At 34.4% G+C, this 18,003-nt stretch overlaps 1 protein-coding gene across 3 annotated transcripts in view; it reads left to right on the top strand.

The window, feature by feature from the left end:
• USP9X (ubiquitin specific peptidase 9 X-linked) overlaps positions 1-18,003 on the top strand; it is a 104,788-nt gene that overhangs the window by 28,155 nt on the left and 58,630 nt on the right. For all 3 annotated transcript variants that reach the window (XM_062599702.1, XM_062599694.1, XM_062599712.1), the window contains exons 5-13: positions 4,172-4,284; positions 5,063-5,281; positions 6,354-6,469; positions 6,747-6,998; positions 7,073-7,211; positions 8,875-9,027; positions 11,497-11,601; positions 13,077-13,283; positions 14,350-14,486. In XM_062599702.1, the coding sequence (XP_062455686.1) occupies positions 4,172-4,284; positions 5,063-5,281; positions 6,354-6,469; positions 6,747-6,998; positions 7,073-7,211; positions 8,875-9,027; positions 11,497-11,601; positions 13,077-13,283; positions 14,350-14,486 (1,441 nt within the window). The remainder of the gene's footprint in view (positions 1-4,171; positions 4,285-5,062; positions 5,282-6,353; positions 6,470-6,746; positions 6,999-7,072; positions 7,212-8,874; positions 9,028-11,496; positions 11,602-13,076; positions 13,284-14,349; positions 14,487-18,003) is intronic.

The following is an 18,003-nucleotide window of genomic DNA, read 5'->3' as shown; positions in this document are numbered from 1 at the left end:
TCTCTATCTATATATGTAGAAGCTTTGTGGATCAGAAACTTTAAAAACTATCAATGTAGTTAGAAGTTATGTGCTTTAAAATGAGCATGGAGGTTGAAGAAGTTTACAATAATAAAAATCAAATCTATCCTACCTCTTTTCCTTATTCACTTTGATATCAGACCTAATCTTTGTAACAAATATTAAAAGAGAAAGAACTTTAAATTTTTTTTAAAAAGTGACTAGCCTAGCTTTCCAGGTGTTTTGCCATGAACTTTTGTTCAAATCTGAAATATATATGCTTTTAAAATTCTGTTTATTCCTAATATTCTCAAGCACAACTTACAAGATAGTAATTCTTGAAACTAGGACAATCCCTTCTCACGGTTGTGCACGTGTTCACTAAATCATACTAGTCAGAGTGACAAATTTGTCATATGTTCTGGAAAAGCTCTGTCCTGCTGGAAAGTTGCTTTGATCTATTGTCCAGTATTTGCCCAAGTATATGAGTAGTACCAAAAGTCAGATAAATTTTCTTTAGGCTATCTACACTTATGAGCTAGATGTGTTTTAAATGACATAGGAAGTATCTCTTCCTTACTGTGATGTAACTAGACCAAGATGACTTGATGTCCATGATGATAAAGATTATTTTTGAACAGTTCCAAGAATAAAAAGTTGGATATAGTCATGAAATCCTGGGTATCCTGATTATTTTCTGTGAGTGTGTCTTTTTGCTTTGGAGCTCTCCCTGAAGAACAAAAAGTCAGGGTGCATACTTGTGATCCAAAACAGGATAATGACATACTGTTGCCCATGCTGATTTTTCTGCCAGAGTTTCACTTGGAATTGGCTTTCTTTTCCTGCCAGCTCTATCTACATGCATCTTTAGGGGAGTGTAGAGTTTTCAAGAGATCATACCTGTTCAGGAGCAAAACAAATGCCACTTTATCGAAAAAAAATGCAGTCATCTATGTGTCTAGACTGTTCGAGTAGAGCAGTAAGGAAGAAATTCTCTGTTTGTGATTTGTGGGAGAGGAGAGGTGTGTACTGCCAGCTGTGTTGTACAAAATCTTAGGAGGAAAAAAAAACCCCAAAACCATAGAGCCATTCTAGAGCCATTCTTAATACAGTGAAGTAATATGAGCAGAATGAGATTTTTGGCAGCTCTAACATCCATGTACTTCCACAAAGCAGTAGATTAGACTTTTGATTTGAGAACTTCCAGCTATTTCTCGTTTTCCTCTTGAAGTTCTGAAAAACTGGAAATCTATTCATATACTTTATGCACTATAATTTCATTAATTTGATGTCCATTTCTGAAAAGTGCTTCTGCGTTTATTGTTTAATTGTTCTTCTCACCATCTGCTAGATGAATTCCTATGTGTGGACATACACAAAGATTATTGGCTAAGAAGTAGTTAGGGAAAGTTGCTAGAAACAGTTGTTCTGTAATTGTTTTGTCTTTTAACTGCCTTCTAGTTTGTTTTTGGTTTTGTTTGTTTCCCCCCCTGCTTGAGTTTACAAGGTGACTAAGATAGTCCTTTTTTAATAACTGTCAATACTCAAGGAATATGATAAGCACTCACCTGCTGTAACTGATTTTTTTTTTTTTTTCTAATTCAAAACTTAGTGGACACTTTGAGTTGTGTATGTATAGAAGTGATAAAATTGGTTGTCGTGTGTGTCTTGTTAATAACTTGAAAATGTGTTCTTGTATCTCAGTGGGATCTGAAATGGGTACCTTGCTACTGATCTGTGGGCATTTTTCTTAATCTGAGGAGTTCTGACAAGAACAAAATTGTGGGAAGAAAATGAAAAATAACCAACAGTTGAATTACATAAATTCTATATTGCAGTCTGTGGCTCATTCAATCATGAGGTGTCAGAAACTACTTTAACAGCCTACTAAACTGTTTTATCAAGCAAGGTTTTCTAGTTGGAATTCTTAAGTTGATCTTATTCGTAACATTGCTAGTAGCCATTGGTATTGCCTTTCTGAAATGGCTATGGGCTAGCTGCTTGCTTTGTGGCTCTGTCTATAAAGTAAGTGGGATATGTACATCTCCTTTTAAATCATTTCAGGAGCTATTCTAGTTCTAGTGAAAGGAGAAGATTTGAATGAAGTAGTATGAATCCTGTCCAGGCTATGACTTGTGTTATTGGCTGGCACGTATTTATTTATGGAAGACTATCTTTTTATATGCAGGCATCAATATATTCCTCATTAAACAAGCTGTAAAAATAACAGGTGATACACTGGAGTTATTTGCTAGTTAAGAAAAAAATTGAAAAATAGACATCATTTTTGCTGCTACATACTATGTTTGCACAATCATTCTGGAATACTTAGTGTTTTGAATAGTGAGATTTGCTCCAGAAATAAATGATATATGCTATACATTTAGAAGGAAGAAGCTGTTCATATTGTTGTTACTTTTTAAATTCATTCTGCCTTTCAGAATCTCCTCAACAGCTTTGTGTACTTCTCTGCCTTTGTTGTGGATTTTCTCCTTCATAATGTTTACATTTGGTTTTTAACATGATGCTAGAACTTCCCAATGCAACACACACAAGGACGATGCAAGGCAGTTCTTACAATTTATAATTCATTCAAACTGAAATGAGATTTCATAGCACACTTTAAAGTTGCAGCTTTGGTCCCAAGTCTTCATTTGTGATGAATTGCAGGGGCATGCTGAGTGGGAAGGAGGAGAGGCAGGCTAGAGGTCCGTCCCGTTTCTCCCCCCCTCCCCCCCCCCCAAAAAAAAAAAAAAAAAGAGTGTTACAAAAGGTAGAGAAGTCCTTTTTTTTACTGCAAATACTAAGTTTTAGGCAGCGTTGGTGTCTCCTGCTCTCTTCTTGTGTCCTGTTGTTGTTGTAGTTTGTAGCCTTTAAATATTGGTCTTAACACTTGCTGTATAGTGTGGGGATGCCTAACTGACCCAGACTGTGAGCTATGTATGAAAATATTTGGTATTTTGATATTTGACTACGTGATATGTATCATATACCTTTCATAGTGATAAGAGGGAACTTCAGAGTAGTGCTCAAGAAGGAGGTGGCAGTGGCTTTTCAAAGGCTCTCGATTTACTTGAGCTGCTTGAGAGCTGTATCCCCCACCCCCCCATAAGGCTACTGGCTCACAAGACACGTTGTAAGCTTTTGGGAAGCTTTGTGGTATGTAGTAACACGTAGAATAGTTGTGTGAACCCTTTTGGAAGAAACCATTGTACAGTTGCTTGTGACTGTGAGGGGCTAACTTGGTAACTGTAGATCTTGCTGTCAGAGGGTCTCATTATTGAGTATATAGGTTTTTCTGGCAATACTTTCTGTGAGTTTGAACACTCTTATGTTCCATGAATGCTAAGATCCACTGGTTGAACTTGCCCTGTAGAGAAACTGCAGGTTACAATTTTGTTGCTATACTGTGCCCAAAGGCTTTCATTGTTTGCAGTGTGTGCATGCATGAGTATGTCGAACATACTTTTCTCTCAACTTTTAGCATTATTAAGATTTTTAAGTGAACTTTTGAAGGGGAAATGCAGCTTTCTTGTAATATTAGGGCTATTAAAAAAAAAGTTTTAAACCCCAAAGTTTAAAAATTACTAAGAATTTGGAGGACTCTCCTTTTAAACTTATAACTTGATATGTGGTCAAGTATGAACACCAGAATATGCAGATCTCTCATGCATTCACTTGGGTTGTAGAGGTTTATGGCAATCTTAAGGCATAGGTATTTTGGGTCCTGTCAGCAAAACTACGTGAGTAGTTCAAGTTGTGGTGACAGATCAAATGGTGCTTATTTATTCTTGCTGGTTGATTGTGGTGGCAGACTGAACAGCGCTCACTTTCTTCTTTTTGCTCACCAAGTTTTACTGGTAGTAACCATGTAAGAGAGAACATGAGTGCATGTATATCTAAGAAACAGAAGTTAAAGGTTGTTCTTATAGTTGTTCTTGCTAGTCTAACTTTGAGTGTTAAAGCATGGAGGAAAAAAAACCTAGCAGAATTTTTTACTTACAAACTTGCGTAAGTTTGTCTTGGTCCAAGGTTCACTTTTTAAATAATCCTGAAACTTTGAACACCAAAGGGTTGAAGTCCAAATCGCTACTTTTAGTGTTTACAAGTTCATGTAACAACTAATTACATTGCAATGATAATAGATTTTTCCTTTTCTATTTTAAAATAGGCCTTGATGTTAAAAGTGAAGCGTGCCAGCGATTTTTTCGAGATGGGTTGACAATATCTTTCACAAAAATCCTTACGGATGAGGCAGTGAGCGGCTGGAAGTTTGAGATTCATGTGAGTTTTTAAGTTGTATTTATGAAAAGCAAATTAACTTAAATAAGGATGGATACTGAAGAGGTTGAATGTCATATTAGAAAATCATCTCAACAGAGAACTGACAGGAGAGCTTCCGTATATGTGGTTCTTGGGCAGGGAGGAGAGGGGATTTCATCCTTCTATGATCATTTTTCATCTTGTGGCCTTTGGTGTTTTGGGAAGGAAATAAAACACCACAGTATGGGGAAGAACTAAAATTTTGCGTGTTCAGTAGTGCAGCTCCTGTTAAGTGGGCTGATGACTGTCCAGCTAGATATCTAGAGACCTGCTTAAATTTATGTGCGTACTAGGACATGAAGGCTTGCTGCTGCTGCTTTTTTTTTTTTTTTTTTTTTTCCTCCCAGTAAAAGCTTTTAGCAACTTGGCTAACTTTTGAATATATGTAGCAGCTACTTAAATATGAAAACTGTTGGACAGCTAGTCACAGGCCAAATCTGAAACTGTACAGATAAGCAAATTAAAATCTGAGAAATGTATGAAAACGGGAAAGATGTAGTAGGTCAGTGGTGATTCATGAGTATCTCAAGGAAATTTTTTTTTCCCTAAACAAATTTAATTTTGAGCTGAAAATAGATAAAAGTTTAAAACCTTTGTTGAGAGGAAGTACAGACAAAAAGTGTTATAAAACTTCTATGCAACTTTGCTTGCCAGGTGCAAATGGCACAGTTTTTTATAGTTTGTGTTGGAATTTAATCACCTGTTTTATTGTTGTATATATGTGTTTTCCCCTTAATAGAGATGTATTATTAACAACACTCATCGCCTAGTGGAACTTTGTGTGGCCAAGCTGTCCCAAGATTGGTTTCCCCTTCTTGAACTTCTTGCCATGGCCTTAAATCCTCACTGCAAATTCCATCTATACAATGGTACACGTCCCTCTGAAACAGTTCCTGCAGGAGTCCAGCTTGCTGAAGATGAGCTTTATGCACGTCCTCCTGACCCACGATCACCAAAGGTATGCCATCTTTTTCACATATGTATTTTATAATACATATTTTTGATTTTATTCAATGTTATCTAGTTACTTAGTAACCCTATAAAAGTGTTTTTAGAGGGGGGGAAAAAAAGAATACTTGATTCTGTGTATCACCGAAATTTTGTTGTTTTTGTCTCTTAGCTGATTATGATTTAATTTGCCTTTCCCCTTCTGTCTAACTCAGTCTTTGCTCCACAATCAAACTCTTACTGTCATATGTTAAACTCTAGTAAGCTGGCACAGCAGCATTTGGAGTGTCAGTCCTACTGTGTTAATTGACTTGTTTATGTTTGCCAGTTGATAGATTTACCTTCTTACTCAACATGATTTTGTAGATGACATACTTCTAAGTTAGGAGAGGATTACCTGGTAAAAGCAATACTTTTTTTTTGATTTGTTGATTCTGTTTGGGTTCTTGGATCTAGATTTTTCAGAATTGTGTTCCCAATGACATCAATTTAATTCACTTAGCTCTTGAACTTGGGGTGAATGTGGTGGCTGGCTTTGTGTGTGTGTTTTTTTTTTCTGTTTTGTTTGTTTTGTGGAGCTGCTAGCTCTTGGTATGTGAGACTTGAAGACTTTACATTGCTAGCTTTGTTTATAAGAATGTTATTTGCTGTGTTACTGCTTTTATATGTGGCATTATCACCTCTAGGATCAGAAGGGAGTACCAGAATCATCATACTTTCTGTAGTAACTTAGCAGTGCAACCTGGATGTGAAATACAGGGATTTTTGTTCTTATGTATTTGATAAATTTCCTTGAATAATTAATGTATATAGAATCTGTCCTATGACATGATAATGGGAAAGCTGGAATTACCTATTTCTAGCTATTTTCTTTAAAACTGAGTATCTGGACTAAAAAGACAAGCTAACTGTCAATTCTATTGTTTTCTACCATTTTACTGTGTAAAGACCTAAACAAACAAACAAAAAAACAAACACCCACCCCCCCCCGCAAACCCCACTTACTAGCAATTACTTAAAAGTATTTTTAGGTAATTATTTGTTTAAAAAAAAACAGAAAATGACTGTTTATTTTATTGCAGGGTTGGCTAGTAGATCTTATCAACAAGTTTGGCACATTAAATGGGTTTCAGATCTTACATGATCGCTTCATGAGTGGATCAGCATTGAATGTTCAAATAATTGCAGCTCTCATCAAGTAAGTTTGGTTCTTTGTTTTTTGAGAATAATTCACATATTTGGAAAAGTTGAGCTATGCTAGGTAAAATATGATATTAATGCAAAACTGGAAGGTTTTTCCCGAGGCACTTCTCCTTCCCACTACCACCCAAAGTAGAACTATCTTTTAACTATTTCTGTTTACCTTCAGCATTTCATGTATTTGTAAAGTTTCTTGAATGAATTACTCCTTACTATGTTAAGAAAAATCAAAAATAATTCACTGTGGCACTGATCCACTCTTTCTTTCTTTTTAGGCCATTTGGACAATGTTATGAGTTTCTAACGCTACATACAGTGAAGAAATATTTCCTTCCAATTATAGAAATGGTTCCACAATTTTTAGAAAATTTAACAGATGATGAACTGAAAAAAGAAGCAAAGAATGAAGCCAAAAATGATGCTCTGTCAATGATAATCAAATCTCTAAAAAACTTAGCTTCAAGAGTTCCAGGACAAGAAGAAACTGTAAAAAATTTAGAAATATTTAGATTAAAAATGATACTTAGGTAAGATGCTATTTTTAATGTATTATGGTACTTTTTTTTCCCCCCAGGCTTCTTACATTTGGTTTCTCTTACAGATTGTTACAAATTTCTTCTTTCAATGGTAAAATGAATGCATTAAATGAAGTTAACAAAGTAATATCCAGTGTGTCATATTATACCCATCGACATGGTAATCCTGAAGAGGAAGAGTGGCTTACAGCAGAGAGAATGGCAGTAAGTTGTCCTTGTCACAGAAATTCATTGAGCAGATTTTCTTTCTTCTTACCTCTTTAACTGTTGAACTAGTTACATTCAATGATCCTGCACACAGTGCTAATTTTCATGCCTCATGATGTAAACAGTAGATATCACATGTCAGGGTAATAAGTTGCTTTAAAAGAAGTAGTCTTTTGCAGAAAGATTGCCGTATTTGTTTCTGTTAAGAAATATTTTCAGTGCTGCTAAAAACATGCTTTAAAAAAAGGATCTTTTAATAGAATAATATTGATACAAGAATAAAAAAGAAAAAGAAAAACAGGTGTGATTAATTAGAAACCTCAGTGCCCCTGTACCTAAAAATTGAACGTTCAATTTTTATTATAGGATTCTGTTCATTTTTTGCAAGTCAAATAAAATTCTCTAATGGAAGTTTTAAGTGACTACTCTGCTTTTCACACTTGAGCATCTCAATTGTTTAGAAAAATAAAATGGGTCTACATTTGTTTAAATATATCTTCTAAATATATAATTTGTAAATTTGCACATTTTAGTACTATTTTATGCTTGAGTGACTACTTGAGTGACTTAAAATGAGCTTTTATAAAACTGCACTATGGTATTACACTATAAAGACAATTCTCTCCTGATCTTCATGGAACTTAATTTTATTAAATTATTTTTTACACTATTCTGCCTCAGCTTTGTGACTGACTACCTGGTGTGAGGTTTATAATCTGCAAAAGGACTGCTGCCAAGAAGGAGTTACTGCAAAATTTGACCTTTTCAAGCAATAGGAGGAAATGAGTCTCTCTCTTTTTACACATTCCCATAGTTTGATATCTTAAACAATCTGATCTTAAATGAGAACATTTAGGTTTAAATATTTCATGAAAGACTAGTTTGAATGTTATAGGTATGTAATCGTGGATACTGTATTGGAAGATATGATACTGTGTATGTTTGGGTTTTTTTTTTTTTTTTGATGCTCGGAGCTTTGCTTTGCTGCAGTCTGAACAAAACAGTCAGACTACACAATGCCATATACTTTATCAGTACATACCATTGAAAAAGTTACACCTAATTAAAATTATATACAGTTTGATTCAGGTAGCAGTATTAGGGGAAAAAATCTATAACTGAAAAATAACTAAATGATCTAACTTTTTTTTCTTTTATGTTTCAGCATTATCTTATGCTCTCTTAATGCAGTTGTACTGTAGGCATACCAGTAGAGCTAGAAGTGTCTTAAATGGTTTGATCTTAGTATTAAACGATTGTGAATTGGAAGAAAACGTTGTCCTCCTCGAAGAAAACAATTAACTGTTCTTCCTGTTGGCTCTTTACACTTGAAGTTGTTTGAACATTGTTATGCTTTGGGTTCATAATTCTAACAGGCCTGAAAAAATTTTTTCCACAATATATTAATATATTACAATGATGAGTACATTGAGTTGTTTTAAAAAATAATTTATTTTTTATATATATATATATATATTTTAGAGAAAATGAAAACCAGGGATAAATGCCTTTCTCTTGTGCTGTATCTTTTTGACTTCTTGCAGATAGCTAATTGTATATGAAAACTAATCTGTAACAGGCTGGATTTTTCTTTTTAGTTTAAATATAATCAATAGCACATCAATAAATTGAGGTGAAATGACTTTCTTTTTATGTTCAGGAATGGATCCAGCAGAATAATATTTTATCAATTGTGTTGAGAGATAGTCTTCATCAGCCTCAGTATGTAGAGAAATTAGAGAAGATTCTACGTTTTGTCATCAAAGAAAAAGCCCTCACTCTGCAGGATCTTGACAACATTTGGGCTGCGCAGGTAAAGAATTAAGCTCTTCATCTGCTTCTGAGCAGGAGCGATCTTGTTCCATGTCATGTCTTGAAGTTTAAATCACATAGTAAGTGATAACAGTACACAGTTTATTTGAATTAAGGTCTGTGATGATGTGTAGACCTTTCCAGACTGTCTTGTAAGAAGTCTGCAAAAACCAAACAAATTTTGTGAAGTTAGTTTGTTGTTAGTAGGCCTGAGAATGGGGACACCTGGGTAAGTTAGTTTAAAACTGTTCCAGTTGCAGAAAAATGAACAACTAGTGCCACTGTTAAAAGACAGGGGTAGTGTGCCCCACCAGTTGCAGAATAAATTTAGGAATAAATCATCTGTGCTCTCAAATACCTGACTTAGTTCGCTCACTTCTTATGCTTTCAATAAGATAGTTGCCACAGTGCACTTGCTGCAGGTTTGTCTTGTGTTTTCCATGTGAAAGTTGAAATCAGTAGACCATGTTCAGGTAGATGTTTTTACTGTTGCTTTGGCCATGGAATTAAAACAAGATGTAACAAAAAAGGACAAGTATCAAAATCTGCTAATGTGAAATGATTTGTAGCAACTTTACTACTCCCTGCCTATAGCAATTTTTAGAAGTTCTTATTAAGTAATGGCTTCTAAGAGCAGCTGGAGTGTGGAATTCAGTAGAGGGCAGTTGATTTACATCAGCTTTATGTAACAGGCAGCCTATTTTAGCTCTGGCTCAGTGCAGTACTGATGTGGTTTTGCTTTCAGACTGGAGCCATTATGTTTCTGCCTGGGTTAGAGGGTAAGCACGCACAAATTTACACTTGATGATATAGATATGCCCTGAGAAGCTCAGTATACAATTAGAATAAAAATAAATTGTTTATGAGAAGTAATAAAATCATGCTGCTCTAGCCTTTAGAAAGCATACATAAGTTTTATTAAAGCCTTTTACATTGTCTTACAAACCCACCGCTCCCAAAATAAGAGTATTTTTGATGCAAGGAATAATGCTCAATCTCTAAAAACAAGTATTAAATTACAGCCTGTTGATTTGCAGGGAAACATCTTGCTTTCCTCTTGCTTCCCTTCTTCCATACAGCAAAATCACAGTTTACCCACTAGATTCCTTATCTCCTCCTACTGTGCTTCCCTGTACCTCTGTTATTGATCTTGTCTTGGGACGTTTTGTGTACTCCTTACTCTTACTCCGCTTGTACCCACAGCAGCTCTGTGTATGTTTTCCTTTGTTTCATTTCTGTTACTCTGCAGGTGTTCTTTCTGCCCTGTATACTGTCATTCTTTCTTTTCCAAGAAAATGTCTGAAAAAAAAGTGCCATATTTTGTAAAGCTGAGTGATACAACTGGTGTGGTTATTTCCTCTTTTATAATCTGACACATAACATGAAGATGAATGTTGCTACTTTAAAAAAAGAAACAAACAGAAAAAAATTAGGACACATTAAAAAGAACTCCACTGTGCCACATATGAAAAAAAAAACTGTTGGTTTCTATTTCATTGCTTTCAAGTGCACAACTGATGCTAGCTTTTAGAAGGAAATGATTTTCAGAGCTGATGCATCTAATTTTAATACTCTGAGATTAGTTACATCAGAGTTTGTTTTCTAAGTGTTTGTTTTGCATTGTTTTAGTCTGCACTTACAGAAATTTTCTTAGGGTAAATCGGCTGTTGATTCACTTAGTTGGAAATTATTGGTTTTGATGAATGTAGAGATAAACTGTGAGATCTATTTTCTAGCTTAGGAGTGCAGGAAATATATTTTCTCCTCACCCAGAGTTAAAATTCAATTGGTTGATTGGTTTTGTCTTCATCCTTAAATGGCAAAATTTTAACGTATTCCCAAAACCTCATTTAAACCAGTATCTACTATAGTAACCAAACATCTTACTATAGGTTGTTTGATTATTGGACTATTTGTCGGTTTATAAGCTGCTTTTGGACTTTTAAAATGCTATCTACCAGTAAGTCTGTTTTGTTTGGTAATTGGGTACTTTAGTTGACATGAGTCCACTAGCACAAAGAAAATAGTCCAAATTTAAATTGGAAATATGAAAAATCAATTTACATTTTGAAACAGAGTGACGTTTATTGAAGAAATGGGTTTTGATTTTTTTCTCAAAAGAATCCCCTACATTAAATTGAAATTATTGATACGTAGGTTAAAACACCCTGTTAGACTTGATCTTTGACTGCCCCACTGTGTTGTTTTAAAAATTAAATATTGCAATATTGCAGTTTTTATATTGTGCATCTATGTAAAACACATATGCACACTTAAATGCTTAGGTATATGAGGTAAACTTAAATATTGTGAATTCCTAGATAGTGAATGCTATGAGAGCAGTGTGGCAGTTCTTGCTGACTGCCACAGACAACTGTCTTATGAAAATGACACTGGGTGTCATACTACCTTTTTTGGTATGGATTGCTACAGATATGTAGGGGTTTTTGTTTGTTTGTTTGCTTAACAGGCAGGAAAACATGAAGCCATTGTAAAAAACGTACATGATCTCCTTGCAAAGTTAGCCTGGGATTTCTCTCCTGAACAGCTTGATCACCTGTTTGATTGTTTTAAGGTAACTGCATGTTTTGAGTATATTCATAACATATTTTCTGAATGGCTACCGAATTGTGACACTCTTTCAACAATTTCTTTCCGTTTATTTTAGATAAAAGCAGTTTACTGTGGTTAAAGATTTTGTTCTGTTGATAGCAACAGTCTAACTTTTAGTATTAAAAAAATGCTGGATTCAGCTGTGCTTCACTGAGTGACCATTTTGAGATTTTCAGATTAGTTCCTGACTAAAGCAAAGAGAGTTATGCTGATTTCATTGACAGTTTTGTTTTCTGATTGACTGCTTTTTCAGAAAATGCATTTTCATCAAAGCCTGTGGGGTTGTTGAATGTCACTTGGTTAATCTGAATATAGAACTTTTCAAATAAAACCAGTTATTTATCTTAAATTTCTTTCTACATTGTGTTTCAAATTAAGTATTGATGGCTTATTTTCGATTTTTCGTCTCAGCATTAAAGTAGCTTTTGTTTAGATTACCAGGCATTTCTGCTCTTTGTGTATGTGTAGAAGGAGACCAAGGACTTCCTCTGTCCCTCCCCCAGTTTCCTGTATGTCATATAATAATTTTGCCCTGGTTAACATAAACATAGACTGAAACAATCTCAGGAGGAAGAAAATGTTGTATGTTTTTAAACACATAATTTGGTTGAAATCAGTGCACTAAATGATTTGCTTCTGAAAGATGGCTACTGTTAACATTTGTGGCTTTCATTTGCAGTATTATACAGCCTGTTTTCCTCTTTCACTTTTAGAGGGCGGTCTACTGCACTAGAAAACGAAAGCCAGCTTTGTAGACTCAGTTTTCTGGTTTTAGATAACTGCCTTGTAGTCACGTTTTGGCTTGCATATAGTTTTGCCTAAATTAATGAGTCTCTCCTAGTTTGGTAAATATAGACCTACTGTTTAGTAATCTAGATATTGAAATAAATACTCAGAAATTCCATGCATTATCGCTTGTGTCTTACTTTGAAAGACAAAGATAGATATGAAGTAATGTTATGGTTTTTTTGTCTTATTCGGAAAAAGATATGCAGAGAACACTTGTTTTGGTCGTATTCAGAGGCAGCAGTGATACTCAGATTTTACTCATTAATGATTATAAGTAATTTAAGAGTGCTAATTATAAGCAAAAGAGTTTTTAGAAAGCAATTGCAGGAAGCAGCTGAGTCCAGTCATACTTTGACTACTGTTGAAGTGGTCAACAGTCATGTTAACTTTAAATAAGCATCACAGATATGCTTGTCAAAGATCTCTGAGAATTTTTTTTTAAAGTCTCAAAGTTGACTACATCTCAGCAGTAAACATTAGAAGAGCTCTTCAGTTGTTTGCCTTCTATATTGATATAATGCGCTATTTCTTTTCATTGAAAAAGAAACCTCTTTATGTTGTCACATTATTTATAACAGTGCAGGTTATAATGTTTGGAACTAAAGTAAAAAATGAATCATTTTCATATTGAATAAAATCTTTCATTAGGCAAGCTGGACAAATGCAAGCAAGAAACAGCGTGAGAAGCTTCTTGAGTTAATCCGTCGTCTTGCGGAGGATGACAAAGATGGTGTGATGGCACACAAAGTGCTGAATCTTTTGTGGAACTTGGCTCATAGTGACGATGTTCCGGTTGATATCATGGACCAGGCTCTTAGTGCCCATATTAAAATCTTAGATTACAGCTGTTCACAGGTGAGTAATCTGGTATGCAAGTCTATTGTGAAATCAGTTGCTGAAAGTTTCCTTCCACCTCTCGTGCAAAGTTTGAGGAGTCTGGTAATTTAATAAAAATATTGCTGTTCATGAGACTAGTATCCTTCTACCAATGTCCAGGTATTCTTAAAGTGTTATGGGACAAGTTTTAGGTAGCAGAATTTGGGCTTTAGTTGGAGAGGGCTAAATATATTAATTTGCCTATCTTACTGTAACTAATAAAGCAATCAGTGACATATTATAGTGATGACTGTATTGGAATTAAAACTACCAAAATAACTAGGAAGAAAGGGCAAGTACTTTTTGTTCCTGTGCCTGTTCTTCAGTTTAGAAAACAGGAAACTTAAATAGAGAGGCAGCTTATGCCTGTCCTCATTTTTGTTTGTTTGTCTGCAAGTCCTTTGCATGCTGTCAGTAATATTAGAAAAGACCTAGAGAAGGGCACTGAAACTACCCTTTTTTTTTTGTGCTTTGAACACAATTAAAATTTTCTTACCTATGATGATATTTTCGTGCTATTCTCTTCCTTTTCTAACTTTTCCTAATTTTGCCATAATACTAATTCCTCATGGTTTCATATTCATCCATTATCCATCCCTGACAGCCACTGACAGGTTTTATTTTGTTTCTTAGTTGTGAAGAAACAGTTCTTAATTGTTCCTTGTTATTTTATTGCAGTTTACTCTGAATAGTGAGTAGAAATAACTGAAAGAGGAGAAATTAGTTACTGTCTAGCTATAGTTTTTATTTTAATATAGCTATAGTTTTTATTTTAATATAGCTATAGTTTTTATTTTAATATAGCTATAGTTTTTATTTTAATATATCCTGAATACTCCAGTGCTTAAAGAGAGCTCATATCGCACTGGCTTCTGTTAACACCTAGTTTTACTCATATACTCTTCTTGTGAACGTATGCTTCAGAATTTGGTTGATACAAAGCTGCATAAATACTAGATAGATTGTACATTCCATTCTGTTTTGGAAACAAGAGAATGTTTTTGGTTTCTGCAACGTACTTGATTGTGAACGCTTGCTCTTTAAGGACCGGGATACGCAAAAGATCCAGTGGATAGATCGTTTTATAGAAGAGCTTCGCACAAATGACAAATGGGTCATTCCTGCACTGAAACAAATTAGAGAAATTTGTAGTTTGTTTGGTGAAGCACCACAGAACTTGAGGTAAGAATGGAATACAAATAGGATTTTGTCTGTTACAACTGAACAGACTGGAATGAGGTGATTTTTTTTTTATTACGAGGGACAGGGAGAATTTATTTAAAATCATTACATGTGTTTAAACATGCTCTTGTGTTTATTTTAATACTTTAAAAAAACTTTCGCACATACTGTGTTTAGTAAGAGAACGTTAGCTATTTTCTCAAACATGCTGGTATTTATTTTTAAAAGGATAACTGTCTGATTCACAGAAAATCTGGCTTCATTTTTTTTGTTGTTGTTGTTATGCATGGACTTCTCTGCCTAACAACGGAGTTACATAGTATAAATAAAATACATGTTATGTGTGGGTATGTGCACGTATACACTGATTCTTTGATGATGATGAGTTTTACAGGTCATGTAGTTGATGTACTTGAAATCAAAGGTGACTTCTTCTGTTGTGGAAAATATTCTAGGAGAAAAGCCGTTGTCTACTTGGACTTTTAAAAAAATGGCATCCTTGGTTTCATTAATGTAATTGTGTTTTCATTACAGAAATGTGTGAGATTCTGTGCTCTGAGCATTTTCTTCTGTATCCATATAGGAGTCTTTACAGAGTCTAGAAAAATGTTGTTTGCTTATCAGTATATTGTAATTACCTGCTTACAAGAATTAAAACAAAGTAGACTTTTCAAATTAATGTTGCTATTAACGTACTTACAAGAAGGGTCAAGGCAGAGAAAGCTGAAGGATAAGCCATCAGTTTACATGAAATTATCTCTTTACTGATAACATTTTAAGGAGCTGTGATAATACTGCATTCCTGGCTTTTGGATGTTTCTTTATTCATTTAGATTGCAGTGTTTTTCAGTTCCATGACATTTTAGTCCTTTACAGTTTTTCATAAATATTGTCTAGGAGTTTTCCAAGAGGGTCAGAAAAATACTTGCTTGTTAGCAGATAACAAGTTTATTTTCTGTATCTTGGAGTCCTTGACATTCTACATGCAGTAAGGTCTGAGGGAACATAGCTATCTGGTCGTTTGTGGTACTTGAACAAGTTGAATGCTTTTTAGCACAGTGCCTTAATGAGGAAGCTTTGCTTTAAACACTTACTGGAGGCACCAGTTGAATTTCTGCTCCGAATTAATCTTGGGAGAAACCTAAATTTCTCTTTTGACAATACTTCAAGTTTCTATGCAGAGTTTGGAAATAAATATGGCAGAAAAGCAAGTTTTGAGTTAAAACTTTTAATAGAATGATCTATAAAGACCTCTTCCAGTCTGTACCATGCTGATAAAAGAGAAGCCTTTATTAGCCAGATATTATTGAGAAGATTTTTTTAGTCAAATATTGATACTGCCCAGGTGACTGGAAATCCCTAGTGAGAAAAAAGATCATTTTGAGGTAATTGGTGACTTCTCAGTCCTCTGAGTATTCTGGTTTCTGATAACTCTTTAATGTTGATGTAGTTTGGAAATAGTAATGCATATATTTAGTGCTTGCTAGTGTAAGCATACCTTTTTTTGACTTAAAAATTTAGTCTCTAGCATTGGTCTTTCTAGAATTTGAATTGAAAACATAAGCAGATGTTTGTAACTGTTGACCTGAACATTCCAATGAGCTTTGTCTGTGCAATATTAATAACATAAACTATATACTCTTTTGAGTGTTTCAGTTCATTGGTAATTAAAGGTCATTTTGGAAAGAATAAGGCTACTGATTCATAGCAAAAATACCCATAAATTACCTTATACCATTTGCACTATAGAGATTCTTTTCAGAAGGAGGATTTAATTATTGTAGCTAATCTTGCAGTTGAATAAAATTACAAGTGGCTTATGAAGTTATTTTGGCAACATTTAATTTCCTGACAGCAAAGAAAAGCTACATGTTTTGGGAAGCTTAGCTTAACCAGAAATGCAACAATGTAAAAAAAAAAAAAAAAAAAAAAAAAAAAAGTGATGTTTGGATATATGCGGTGCTACCTATTAATATCAGAATAATCACGTTTACATACTGATGTTAGTGTACAGGAAATTAATCATCTTAATTTTCTCTGTGTTGAATGATAGAGATAGAGCCTCCTCTAGGCAAGTTTCAAGCCCTTGAGCTTGACCTGTATCTACTTCAGCAATGTAAGACGATTGGTCTCCTAAACATTGAGAAGACCTTCTGTTAGGAGTTCAGAGATTTGTAACTGCTTTAAGACGACAATGAATTTAGTTTCAAGTCATTTTTTACCCTAAAAAGTAGAATTGGCTGGGTTCTGTCCACTTTACTTGGCTCTTGAATGTCTGCTTCTAAAGGTTGATAGCGTATTAGTCTAATAGAAGAAGTCTCAACTTAAAAAGCTAAATTGCATGCCCAGTATTACGCTGGGCAAGTTATATGTGTGATAAACTCAACTTTAAAAAAATTGAAGTTAAAATTTTTTGAATTTTGCCTTTGTCACTTGGAGAATATTTTCCTACCAAATATGCATTCCAGTTACTAAATTTTCTTTGGTGTTTCCAAAACATTTTGGTGCCCATCTCAAAATGATAATTTTTCATGTTCTTACATGTAGAGCTTTGGATATCCATTTAGCAGAAGCACAATGAAAAGATGACAGTCCTGCTGTTAACTTCTCTTTTTCATATGTGCTTCTCTGTTACTGATAAAGCAGCATGTCACAGTGACAGCATCATCAATGAGCCCAGCCTTTGATGCTTGAGGAGTAATTCAATAGTTGTGTGTGGAATTTGCTTTAATTTTAGAAAGCATACTAAAACGTCTGGTTATTGTCAGATCAGCTTTTTTCTGTGCATGGAGACAATCATCTTGCCTTTGAATCCATCCTAGCAGATCGTTAAAATAATTGCTTTGTGCATGTTGCACACAAATACTGTGCAACAAGATAGCTCATAGTGCTACTTCAAAAAGTTGAATTGTAAGAACTAGTTGCTAACCAAGATGTATCCGTGTATCCAAATTTACTGTGGTTCAGGGGAAAAAATTAAAAATATCTCTATCTCAGAAGAAAGTTTTCAGCTGATACAGCTTTGCTTTTACTATGCTTGGTATGATTGTATTAGATTTCCTATAAAATAAAAACTTTACTATATGTGTGCATACATATGTGCATATAAATGCAAATGCATGCTATTACAACCATATAATCTACATGAAAATAGCTTAATTCAGTAAAATACCCGTTCCTGCTTATACCTATTCCTTTACTTGTATCATCATATGCCTTTCCCAAATTGTCAAAGTTTTCATTTAACGTTATCCTTTGTAAATGTATCTTTTTGTCTAAAGGTAAAACCTCATCCGCTAAAGTAGAAGGATTCAATTTTCTGTTTTTGCTGCTGGATTATCCTCAGCAAGGAGGGTTGATAGAGATGGAATTATATATAACCGGAAATTTTCTGAAAGTGAAAACAAAGGAAATTGTGCAATATGAAGCCCTATATGTTTTCTGCCTTCATATTCCTATTCATTTGATTTTCTTTCCTACAAATGTCTGCTTTTTTCAAACACAATTTGTGTTTTTA

This window comes from Rhea pennata, chromosome 1, assembly GCF_028389875.1.
Source record: "Rhea pennata isolate bPtePen1 chromosome 1, bPtePen1.pri, whole genome shotgun sequence".
NCBI lineage: Eukaryota > Metazoa > Chordata > Aves > Rheiformes > Rheidae > Rhea > Rhea pennata.
Note: the sequence above shows the minus strand (reverse complement) of the source record. Positions and strands in the feature narration are given on the sequence as shown.